This window comes from Miscanthus floridulus, chromosome 19 (genome assembly GCF_019320115.1).
Source record: "Miscanthus floridulus cultivar M001 chromosome 19, ASM1932011v1, whole genome shotgun sequence".
In the NCBI taxonomy this organism is placed as follows: Eukaryota; Viridiplantae; Streptophyta; class Magnoliopsida; order Poales; family Poaceae; genus Miscanthus; species Miscanthus floridulus.
This window is the reverse complement of record NC_089598.1, coordinates 75,596,712-75,609,585: the sequence shown is the minus strand read 5'-3', so window position 1 is coordinate 75,609,585 and position 12,874 is coordinate 75,596,712. Positions and strand designations below refer to the sequence as shown.

Here is a 12,874-nt window from a genome sequence, read left to right as displayed (position 1 = left end):
ACTAAAACACTTGACTATTATACCTTAACACCCCCTCTCATATGCAACATGAATGCAGTGTCATTGCATTAGGAGAGCTGACACTATTATACCTTAACACCCCCTCTCAAAGATGTCATCAAAGCGTGCAACTCTTGAACAATGTCGATATATACCATGTTACAAATATTGGGGACTATATTGGATGATTGTATTGAGGCCATATAGGGAGTATACATAGATTACATGAGAAACTAAGAGAGGGAAACCCTAGACTACAAGATTACACTAATACCCTTAACTATTATACCTTGACAAGGACCACACCATTGCCTACTTGTATAACAAAATTTTGAAATTTACAATGGACACCAATCTACTTGAGTTAATCAATTCAAAAGAAAACTCACAGTTAGCAACAGCAATATGAATAGACCAAAACAATGCATGGATCATTGACTATCCAAAAGTTTATGCAAACACCTGCTCTTTTGACTTACATTTTAACAAAATAAGAAAAATTAAGATTCCATGCAAAATGCCATATCACAGACATCTAAACAGGGCAGTACGAATTACATGTGGACTGTGGTACAGGTGAAATGAACTCGATCATGAATGTGGACTACCCAATGAATATACACAAAATTTCAGAGCACAACAGAAAGAGCTCATTACATTTTTTAAATACAATGACAATGTACATAATGAACGACAACCTGCACATTGATTGTTGAAACCAATTACATTTTAGAATACAGAGAGAACTCACTGCAAGGCTTCACCAGACATTTATCTGTGAACTTCTTTTACAATTGTGTCTTCACCAACAGAAGACGTCGGAAGCAGGTGTTTGTCTTCCAAGTCATCTTCATCAAAGTTATCGTTGCTGGTGGTGTTGGAACCATCTAAATTCACAGACAGCAATACAACATGAGACTGGATAACAATAGGGCATAAACACACCAGATTGGACAACAGTACAATGTATAGACATGAAAAAAGACAGCAAGGAGATCTATATACATGATATTAACCCTGTACATGGTTCAGTTACAAACCGGCCCAACCCAGGAACCAGCCCGTCACAAACCGTATCTGGAGACCACGTATGGGTTGGCTTGGTTACGGTCTAGACCGCTATACCCGTCTTCTTCCTCAAGGAACCGCGCGAACAGCCACCGCTGGCGAGACGATGGCCATCGTAGCATCACCACCAGCGACACCGCATCACCGCCTACGACAAGCACCTAATCCTCCAGATCCACGCGCAGTGAGCAGTAGGTGGCCGCGCATGGCCAGAAGCCTCCTGGGGCGCATCCATAAACGAGATCAAGAACTTCCGGATAACGTGGACGACGAAGAAGGCGCTCGAGGAAAGAAGGTCGACTGCGGCAGCAACGACAACAGCAGAGCCGTCGTCGTCCCCTTCGTCCTCGCTTCGCCAACAGCGGCGTGGCCACATCATCCTCGTTGGGTTCGTCGTCGCTGCGGGGAACGGCACAGCAGCTGCGACGGAGACGCCGAACTCGAGCTTGATCCTCGAAGAGGCGTCCATGGCCACCGCGGCGGTGACCAAGCACGAGCAGCCACCGCAGCCGCAATAGTACTATGGTTCCACCGTGAACTAAATTGCACATAAAGGACCGCAGCTGCGGCTTGCTCATCCGATCCAACAAATTGAACCCGTGGAAACCATGAAACCCGCTGGTTCCTAACCGTGGGCACAGCATCTTACACGGGTTGGGCTGGGTTTTGCCCAGAAACCGGATAAACCAGACCATGTACAGGGTGACATGATATTGTCAGTCCTAAATAGCAAGAGAAACCAGCAGTTATGATAGAGGAAATAGAGAACACCAGAATCTACCTGAGAAACGACAGTCTGCAAGATGCTTTGTCTCAGTTGACTCAAGCCGCATGCTTTCTGGTAGAAGGCAGTTGCAAAAGGCGCCTGAAAATAGTTTGGATCATCCTCCATTGTAAGCTATGCGAATTTTCATCACAATATGTGTGTCTTTTGCAACAAAAAAAATATATATATGTTTTGATACAAAGTTACAAACCAACCTAATAGATCCATGTGTTTCATTTGTCAGTGACTCAGTTACATCCAAAAATGCAATTCAAATCATGGGAGATATTGACATAAAAAATTAAGGCTTATGCTTCTGATGTTTTTCACTTTTATAATGGGGCCATACATGCCCCATGAGGGAAAATTCTGGTATTTCTGGGTATTTGCCTATTTGGTCAACATACATATAACAATCTGGACAAGACTAATAAGAAATGTAATAATGTATTGCATGTGGCAAGGATAACTAGTTATCATTGATCACAACCGATAATGTATGAGTTTCACAATATTCCTTTGGGGAAAAAAAGAATCCATCTAACTTTTTGTTCGAAACTTGCCAGCTTCAAGGAACTGGCCCTGCTTGCACAGCTGGAGAATGGTTGAACAATTTGACTTAAAAACTGTGTTCAAATTCAATACATTAAATCAGATGGACACCGAGAACTCAGTAACATGGTGATCCTAAATTTAGAACTGTGTGTTCAATCATAGTTAAAGCAATGGCATCGAGATTTCCATACACATTAAGGAAGTGATCTATTGATCTAATAAACATTCTTTAGTTTGATCATTCAATAATTTATGTTCATGATGCCAGCCCTTTCTTAGTTCTATGTGACTCATAATTATCATCCTACGAATAATCAATGTACTCTGTGTAGCCCATCTCTCTTCCTCTACAAGTCAACAGCTTCCTCCCATTCATGAGCACTAAAATAATCCCACACTTGCTTCAGTCATCTATATCACAACTTCCTCATGTCATCATTACATGATAACAGACACTACTCCATCCATTTCCCTACAGCTTGAGTATGCCCATCTTCTAGCTAATTAAAGTTTAGCAAGCCCATCTTCTACAGTTTAGCATGCCCATCTTCTCCCATCTACAGCTTCTTAACTAGGAATTTTTATTTATAATCAAGATAATCTCGTGGTTAGGATTCGAGATACTACAAGATGAATTTCTGTGTTCCCTGAACAATCTTAATCACATACAACTTAGTACACTGAACTGCACATGTTGTATACTTCTTGGATGTATAAATCAACAGAAACTTTCAATGACAATATATAGAGGAGCACATGTTTTATTACCTAGCCTTGCAAGTCGATTGACCCAACCAGGAATTGGTTTTCCTGTTAATCTGGTGCTAAGATCATCCGTAAAGTGGTTACAGTTCTTGGAAATGAGGTGGTAGGTATCTCCATGGTATTCTGAGGCCATCCTCTGAATGAATTCTCGAAATTCCAAGGGATTCAGAGTTGTGCGGCCTATGAAAACCGTACATCTGTATATGAACCCTGGGCAGTTCTTTGGTTCCACCTCAAAAACACCACTGGATGGGTGATCATGTGCTCCAAAACTGTACTCCGATCCATGAACTGTTGAACAATCAACAGAGTAACATAAAACATAAACAATTTGGACACTTGAACAGAAAATGATAAAGTATAATGATGAACCAAATGTTCTAAATACAGGATTAAATGATTTGTAAGTTTTGGTCCTCATCACAAAATGGTCAAAATTGCATCATAGGATACATGCATATTCAGGAATATCTACTCAGGAATCCAAGAAAAAAAGAGTTTCCCCTCAAAAATGAAAAAGAGAGATGACCAGTCAGTGGCAGTACACATACTCTCTTTACTATTTGTCAATTGTCCCTAAAAGATCAACAGTGCTAACTTCAAGTTTGTCACTCTAACCTTTGGATATGCAAACAAAATCTACCAACAGTTTTACAAATTTACCTTTACCAAACACACTGGAAACAGTTAAGTTGGTTGACAGACAAAGCAAAATGATAATAGTTTCCATGGCCCAAATAAATATAAAGTCACTTTTCCTATATGTCAGACGCCTGAGTTTGGGTTTCTGTTCAGGCAACACCTTAGCCATTGATCTTGCTTCAGTTTTTGTGCTCCATCAAGCTGAATCTCAGGTTGTTTTTACTTTGAAGTTGGATCCGCTCAAATCAAGACCTGCTAAGTTCTAACATGTAATGGCGATGCCTCCTCTCCTTCCTATTCCACCCGTTAATTTTGTATTTACCTTGATCGCATGTGAAGGTCGATTTTATCTAGGCCGTGGTGTACCAGCGAATGCCCTTGATCCCGAGCAAGTGCTGTTGCCTATTGAGGCTGTTCTGACAGAGCTCTGGTGAAGGTCTGGAGTGTGGTTGCGCCCCACTCTCCTTGTAGAAGTTCCTGTAATTTTGTTTACTGTTTTGTGTTAGAAACACTCATAAAATCTGTCCTAGTTTGACCATAGAAAAAGCTGTTGATTGCATCTTGTATTTTGTGTATTTATTCCCAGCCAAAACAAGGTAATGTGAATATGTGATTGTTTGACCATAGAAAAATAATGTCGATTGTGTCTTGTGACTTGTTTTTTAGTTCAAGTTGGAATGGAAACACTAGGTGCTTCTGTCCTTGTTTGACTACAGGAAAAAACTGTAGATTGTGTCTTGTGACTTATTTTTTAGTTCAAGTCGGAAACACTAGGGGACTTTTGTCCTTGTTTGTCAATAGAAAAAAATGTTTATTGTATCATATATTTTGTGCAAAATAGACTACTCAAATCTTTTGTTGTGTAATTGCAGGGAAACACAAGGCAACTTTGTGATTATTTGACTATACAAAAAAGATTGTGGATTGTGTAGGTACTTTGGTCCTTGTTTGGCTATAGAAAAAAAGTGTACAACTATAGAATACATAAAAGGAAAACATAGGATTCCGATTGACTTAACTTTGAAGTCTAGTGCTGAATTTATGTAGTTTAGTGGTGGCGTGCCTGTATAATTACAGTTTTAACTAACAAAAGTTACACTAGTTGAAATGTGCATTTTTCTTAGGTACTGGAATATTGTTTGTAGTAAACTCTCCTGCAGAAATAAGCACACAGCCACACATGCATTGATTTTTCACCATAATGGTACATCTGATTTGTCATTAATTGGAGACGTGATGTGTTTGGATTTGTTTACACGTCGTGTAGACTATGAGTCTCTGCTCCTCTATGCAACTGTGATTCTAAAGGAAGAGAAGTATGATGGATGCAATTTTTTTCTGAACATTTGTCACTAAACACAAATGAAGCACTTATTGGTACTTCACAAACAAATGGTCCAATACACATTTTGAATCCAATTTTAGCTACCAGGTGGTACATTACACAATAAAGGAGATGAACGAGGGGAAATAGGTAACCAAACAGTTTTCTGGTATGTTTAGCAGGCCCGTTAAGAAATATATAGAGTTAACGGGTTTTTTAGGTGGCCTGTAACAGTTTAGCTATACAAACAGATGTAGCTGTAAAATCTTAATCCAACGGTTAAGATCGTTGCCTGAACAAATGTACTATTTCAGGCATCTGAAAGAGTAAAATGCATCATAGGTCCTTAAACTTTTTGCGGATTCTCACATGGGTCCTCTAACTAAAGAAGTGACCATCTGAGTCCTCAATCTACTGACCTGGGTCCTCCAACTAAAAAAGTGGCCATTGGGTTCTTCAACTACTCCCTCCGTCCTTGATTTAGAGGCGCACTAGAATTTTTCACTGTGGGGGTATGGCCCCCGGTATCCACAAGACAAGACATGGGCCGCACCATCAGAGGTGGCCCAGCCCACAAGATCAAGGCGTGCACGGCACTGCTCGGCGTGCACCGCAAGATATTGTATAGTACCAAATATGCTACTTTCCTTGTAACCCTACCCCTCCAGAGTATATAAGGAGAGGCAGGGGTCCCCTAGTAGACACGATCCATACATCTCAATGTAATACATCAGAACACAGGATGTAGGTATTACGTCATTTTGATGACCGAACATGTCTAAATCTTGTGTCTTGGTGCTTGTATTACCATCTCGCTCCTGATCTCGCTCACCTCTACGACAAATCTACCATCGTGGGATACCCCTCGGTGGACTGCCGAACATCTTTTGTCGACAGTTCTAGTGCGCCTCTAAACTTTTCGCGGATTCTCACATGGGTCCTCTAACTAAAGAAGTGACCATCTGAGTCCTCAATCTACTGACCTGGGTCCTCCAACTAAAAAAGTGGCCATTGGGTTCTTCAACTACTCCCTCCGTCCTTGATTTAGAGGCGCACTAGAATTTTTCACCGAGACCAAGGAAGCCATAACTACCGTAACTCTCCAGCCACAAACGCCGCAAAATCCTTCGTATCCCACGCTGCATGCCGCCAGACTGTTCGACTCCCTGCATGGCTGCATACACGGCTCGACTCCCCCGGAACGCCCGCGGCCCGTGCCCGTGCTCTCCTGCACGTGACTCCTTCAGGGTGTTTCAAATTTTCACTCTACCCGCACCTGTAAAGCTTCCACAGTTCTATATATACCCTCTCCTTCACACCTCTTCTCCCTACCTCTCCAATCCATGGCAACATTAGGCTTTGATCTCAACCAAGAGCCGCCCCAAGATTTGCACTTGAGGTAGTCCACGAAGCAGCTGCGATTGCCGGCGAAGCAGATGCGTCCTTTGCCAGCGAGGCGGGCGCGGAGTCCGGCGCCCAGTCGAGACCACGAATGAGCACCGGCGAAGCAGATGCGTCCTTTGCCGGCGAGGCAGGCACGGAGTCCGACACCCAGTCGAGACCACGAATGAGCACCGGCGAAGCAGCTGCGCCCTTGGCCGGCGAGGCGGCCGCGTCCTTTTCAGGTGAGAGAGGCACTTCATCCATGGCCGGTGCCTTTTCTTCGCAAGCTAGAGTTGCAGCCTGCTGTAGAAGACAGGCAAGGTACACTGGAGCGGAAGCTGCTCGCGGTAGAATTAAAATAGGGAGCGCAGATGAAAAGGGTGAGGTAGAGAGCAAATTGCATGCATGCATGCAGCTGGAAACTATGGAACAAGGCGTCACAATAACTCCGCACGGGAATACATGAGGTGAACGCTGGCTCCAATGCAGCCAACAGCTTAGGCGCATGTAAATTCAGAAAACTTTTCCAGGGCCAGCGCGCCCCTGAATCAAGGACGGAGGGAGTAATACATAGCCCAAGTAGAGGTCCAAATCCCACCATGCCACCTCTTTATGTCTATGTGGTTGTGTTGTGTCAGCGTGGATGAGGCAAGGTGAAACTCGCAGAAAAAACACTCCCTCCCGGCCTCCCCCATCTCATCCATGTCCACTCCCTCTTGTCTCCTGTCGGTCATGCACCCACCTCACGGCTGAGCCTACGTGTTTGCCTATGCTGCCCGCCAGCCTTGCGGCTACACCTGCGCCCCAGAGGCACACGCTCAGCAGCCATGGAACAAATAAAGAGAGGTGGACTGCAAGAGAGAAGGGGATTGCAAGGGGAGAGAGATGGAGAAGGAGGTTTTTTTTTTGCAGCTTTAATCGGCATGGCCACGTAGGCAGCTGGCGGTGGTGTGGCGGGTTTTGGACCTTTAGTCAAACACATCAGTAGATTGAGCACCTAGATGGTTGCGTTTTTAGTCTGAGGACCCAAGGGAGAATTATCAATAGTTAGAGCACCCAGATAGTCACTTTTTTAGTTTGAGGACCCAACTGGGAATCCATGAAAAGTTTAAGGACCCCAAGTGCATTTTACTCCATCTGAAATATTAGAGATATGTATAGTCTAACACATGTATATCATGTAACTTGTACTCCAAGTTGTATCTTGACTATATATATAAAATCCACCCCTCCCTATTGGGTGTGCGGTGTTCCCCTAATTCTCTACATGGCTCCCTTCTGGCTCCTTCCTCTGCCCTAACCCGCGCCGCCAACTCCACGGCCGCGCGTCCACCCCACCTCGCAGCCCCGCCGTGATCTCCGGCGCCGCCAACTATACAGCCGCGCGTCCACCCCTTCCGCTCGCACGTGAGCCCGCTTCCGCTCGCGGAAACTCCCTCCCGCACGCCCCTTTGCTTTGCGAGCTGCTTCTCTCGCGCGACGCTAGCACGCAACGCCCGCCCGCGTACGCGACTCTGCTCTGCCCTCCCTCCCCTGCCCGACTCTGCTTCCACCCGATGACATCTGAGTCTTCCGCCTCCTCGGCGACCAGCGGTGCCTTGGGCTCTGCCCTTGCCGGCGCGATCGTCGCCACCTACGCCACGATCAACGTCCGCTCTCATGTCCCCTTCGTTCTCGAGCTGCAACACCCAAACTTCCACAAGTGGGCGCCCTTCTTCAGGTCGGGAAGTTCGGCCTTCGCGGCCACATCGATGGGACTGTTCCGGCCAACCCCACTGATCCCCAATGGGCCATGGATGACGCCTGTGTCCACAGTTGGCTCCTTGGGTCCGTTGCCCCTGACGTCCAGGACCTCGCCAGGGAGGATGAACAGACAGCATGCCAACTCTGGGTCGCCGTCGAGGGCTTGTTTCTCTCCAACAAGGAGCCCCGCATGAGGAATTTTCCTCCATGAGACAGGGGGGCCTCTCTATCAATGACTATTGTCCTCAAGGAACTTCGCCTCGCTAATGAAGGCAAGGTTTCCACCGAGACCGCCCTTCATGCCTCTGGCTCATCTTCTTGCGGCTCTGCGTGTCGTTCTGCCTCTGCTTGCTTTGGCGCAAGACAAGGACAAGGTAGCCGTGGCGGTGGTGGCAGCACTTCTAACCGCAACAACAACAAGAAGGGCGGACGCAGCAGTGGTAGCAGTGGTGGTGGCTGGCAGCAACAGCAAGGTGGATGGCAGCAGCAACAGCAAGGTGGTCCGCGCGCACCTCCTAAGTCCGATCCGTGGGTCTGTTATGGCCCACTGCCCGGCCACCAGCAGCAGCAGCAGCCCTGGTTCCGTCCGCTGCAGCAGCAGCCGACGTGGCGCGGGCAGGGGCTGCTCGGACCTCCTCCGCAGGCACACTCGGCATTCGCTCCAGCCGAGTTCTCCACTCTGGCTTGCGTCCAGCAGCCACAGTTTGCTCCTCCACCGGGTCCTCACACAGGTGGATGGAACCAGGAGGGTCTCATCATGGCCTTGAAACAGATGGCACTTCAGGGTGCTAGTCCCTGGGTTCTGGACACCGGTGCCACATCTCACATGGTTTCTTCGGATGGTATATTACTCACCCGCCTTCCTCCTTCTTCATCCATAACTGTAGGCAATGGTCATTCTATACCTGTTGTTAGTTGTGGCACTTCCATCCTTCCCACAGCCAACAACACCTTCCATCTCAATAACGTTCTGGTTGCACCTGCAATTGTGCGCAATCTTCTTTCTATTCGTCAATTTACACGTGATAATCATTGTTCTATCGAATTTGACGCCCTTGGTATTAGAGATATGTATAGTCTAACACATGTATATCATGTAACTTGTACTCCAAGCTGTATCTTGACTATATATATAAAATCCACCCCTCCCTATTGGGTGTGTGGTGTTCCCCTAATTCTCTACATGAAATATAGCAATGCCCAAGTAAACTGGATTGCAAATAGTAATACTTAGAGAGTGATGCACTTTTCAAGAACATGCACCTTGACAAACAAAGTATACAATTTTAAATATTGCCATTAAAGCATGTAACTAAGTAGTTACATGTCAAACAGTGCTAAGAAGATGAAATCACGAGCATAAGAGGCAAAAATAAAAGGACACAAGTTTTTTGGGTGCTTTCAAGTAAGTGGACTGAATTATAACCCTATCTATTGATAAACCAGCAAAGGTGTATTATATTATAAAAAAGTTCAACTGTATAATTTACTACAGATTCATTATCGCTCAAACTAGCACAAGACCACACTTCTAAACTGACTTTCTAAGAACTGCAATTCCACATAATGTTTTGCAAACTACACTTGAGTTATTTGCAATTCTTTTTTCTCTACCTAATATTAAAGAGAGGATGATTTCTTGTTCCATTATCGCTCACAATCATCCGATGGATCCAATTTCTCACGTGCCTATACAAGTTAGAGTAGTGTGTCTAAGCACTGGGCGGAGTCCTATTCCAAAACGAATTAGAATACGGAGTGTTTCCATGGTTGCCACTCTCTCCTGTGCACCTATTGAGTTAGAGCAGACTGTACAGGCGCAGCACGCAGTCCGATCTCAAAACAAATTAGAACACATGATGCTATCATTGATAAATCTCTAAAACTCCCGTACCCATATGAGTTAAAGCATCAGGAGTCCATGCACAGCACAACGTTCGATTCCAAGATGTATTGAAAAAGTTGACACAATCGTTGCATAAATCTCCGAGCAACAAGTCATCTAGTTAATCGTGAAGCAAGTTGTACGCTCCATTGCAACACACAGGCATGTTTGCTACTTTTAACAGAAAATTGTAACTGTAAAAGGATTGATCATACCATACATTCACAAGAAATGTGATGTAATCATATAACTAAGCTAGGAAAGTAACATTTTTTTCGAAAAAGAGTGGCAAAGTTCTATTGAGGTAGCTTTGATCATTAACTGAAAAAGGCTCCTTCAACATAAGATATCTATTGTGATACTTCTAAGCAACAATAGATATGTCCAGTCTCAGCCTTATGGATACTAGGAAATACTAGGAAAACATAAAATATCTATTGTGATACTTCTAAGCAACAATTGATATGTCCAGTCGCAGCCTTATGCATACTATGGCTTATCGGATTTAATCTTTCCCTTCTGAATCCTCTGAATCTGTCATCTAGCTTAACTGAACTGGAAAGTACCCAACTGCATCCAAGGTCCTCTCATCTAGCTTATCTCAACTAGAAAGTACGCAACAGCATTCAAGATCCTGTTGTACCCACCATTCCTAGAAGCAACTCGCCGAACAAATGCATGACTTCCAATAAAACTGCATCTAATCGTAGAGTTCCAATAAAACTGCATCTAATTGCAAAATTTGAAGTTCACAAAACACTACAACCTACGGACCCGAACAATCCCATCCGGACAAAATTGCCATTTCGGACCCAGCGCTTACCTTCGACGGCAGAGTGGAAGATGCCAAGCCCACACCAGTGGAGGTAGTTGTTAATCGGCGTCAGGTCGTACACGTTGAGCACGACCGGGTACGTCGCCGCCCCCGCCGCATCCCCAACCGCCGCGCCACCGGAGACCGCCCCGCCCATCGGCCCCGGCCGACCCTCACCGCTCCGCTCCCTCCCTCCCTCTCTGAGGAGATCTCGCGCGCGCCCCGCACGCCGGAGACTGACCGACCGCGCGCGCAGTCGCCGCCGGCGCGCGAGGCAGTAGCTACTGCAGGCGAGATCGCGAGGGACGCTGGATGGAGCAAAAGGGGAAGAGAGGCGGATGGAGACGAACCAGTCGACACGATGACCAACCGAAGGGGTCGAGAGCGTGTTCCGGGAGAGGTTCACGGCACATTGACTGAACGGTGGGGTCAGGACGATGTGGCCCGAATGGCAATAGAGGATACTCCCTCCGACCCAAAACAATGGTTACTTCCCCAGAAGGTTAACCAAATATATATACAAGAAAGTACATAATTATTATTATAAAATATATTGTTGAATCTATTTTTTAATAGACTTATTTAAAAATATAAATATTGCCATTAATATCATAGCAATACCTATTTTGAAATGGAGGATTCCTTGTGTATCTAGAAATTGAGCCAATGGGAGTTGGACAAAGTAGACGGAAGTATGTACCGATGACTGTGCCCTAATGTTGGATTATTTCGTTTGGATCTAAAACTTAACATAATATGACTTATAGAATACTGGAATCGTACAAGTATAACCTCGCCATTGTCTTTTCTTAATAGGTTGATATTAAGAATAATATTAGCTCCTAAGTTTTTCATCTCAAAAATATTGAATAAATTCTTAACCTCCTTAATTGTATGGAGGGTGATTCGAAAGATTAGTATATTGTCAACATACTCTACACGCTATAGTGATACTACATACATTTATCAGCTTCGTTCAAAATAAAGCAATAGACATTAAGGTTTCGTCGAACCTCTCATGCCATTTTCATAGACGCTTGCTTGAGATCATACGAAAACTTCAATAATTTACACATCATGCCTTCTTGACCATTGAAAGGTCCTTGAAAGGGACCGGGACGTCTAAGAGGGGGTGAATTAGGCAACTTAAAACTCCAACTCTAAAATATGGTCTCTTTTTCTATCCTTAGCAAAACATATGCAAAAGATAAATTATCTAAATATGCAACTACGGTTTTGCTAGTATGTTTCTATCTCTACCGCAAAAAGAGCTATGCAACCTAGGTTCTAAACCTATCAACTAGCCTGATGAGGACATCACTCCTTCGGATGTACCCGCTGATCCTCCAACCGTCATGCAAGGTCCAATGACCTGGGCTCGAATGCGTTAACTCAATTCAGAGGTGAGCTCGTTCTTAAGCGATCCTTTTCATACTTTTGAGAATAGACTACTACCTAATGATGTTATCTTGCTTAGAAACATTGGAGAGGGTCATGAGGGACTTCCAACAGAAACCGGAGGCCCGATCCAACATGATTTCGAGTCTGTCTTGGCCTTCAGGACTAGTCTGCCTTAAACTGGTCACCCAGGATGCATCCGGACTCCGTTTTCGATGATCCACATATGGTTGGAAAGCTAATTTGATAAGAAAGCTAATCCAAGTGGTCTCACGTCAAAAGCCCTTCAGAATCAACAGAAATCGTCGAAACAAGTCAGCGTCCAGAATCTACCAGGGTGCTGCGACACCGTCTTTTGGTCTGTTGGACCGTGTATCGTGTTTGGGCCTATTAGGGGGCGCGTCCAGGGTAGGCGATGACCCTAAGACCTTTATAATCATACGCCGCCGCCACTATTAGGTTTTGGGGGTTTTGCTTAGATTATTCTGTCAAGAACAGTTTCACCGTTCATCGGTTTGTGAGACCCCAACT

The 12,874-nt window shown here is 44.9% G+C and overlaps 1 protein-coding gene across 1 annotated transcript; it reads right to left on the bottom strand.

Annotated features, from left to right (window-relative positions):
• Window positions 1-244: 244 nt before the first annotated feature.
• LOC136527589 (deSI-like protein At4g17486) lies at window positions 245-11,345 on the bottom strand. Its single transcript, XM_066520372.1, has 4 exons — window positions 10,955-11,345; window positions 3,158-3,445; window positions 1,850-1,933; window positions 245-887 (listed from the first exon to the last, which is right to left on the bottom strand). Exons 1-4 carry the CDS (start codon window positions 11,100-11,102, stop codon window positions 772-774), a joined length of 636 nt encoding a protein of 211 aa, XP_066376469.1. The 5' UTR covers window positions 11,103-11,345; the 3' UTR covers window positions 245-771.
• Between the last annotated feature and the right edge of the window lie 1,529 nt (window positions 11,346-12,874).

Excerpts from the sequence above, each read along its gene's own strand:
- LOC136527589 (XM_066520372.1), bottom strand. The coding sequence starts at position 11,102 with ATGGGCGGGGCGGTCTCCGGTGGCGCGGCGGTTGGGGATGCGGCGGGG. Across the intron at positions 1,934-3,157 it reads CAATCGACTTGCAAGGCTAG|GCGCCTTTTGCAACTGCCTT; the intron begins GTAATAAAACAT and ends AACTATTTTCAG. Across the intron at positions 888-1,849 it reads TGCAGACTGTCGTTTCTCAG|ATGGTTCCAACACCACCAGC; the intron begins GTAGATTCTGGT and ends CTGTGAATTTAG.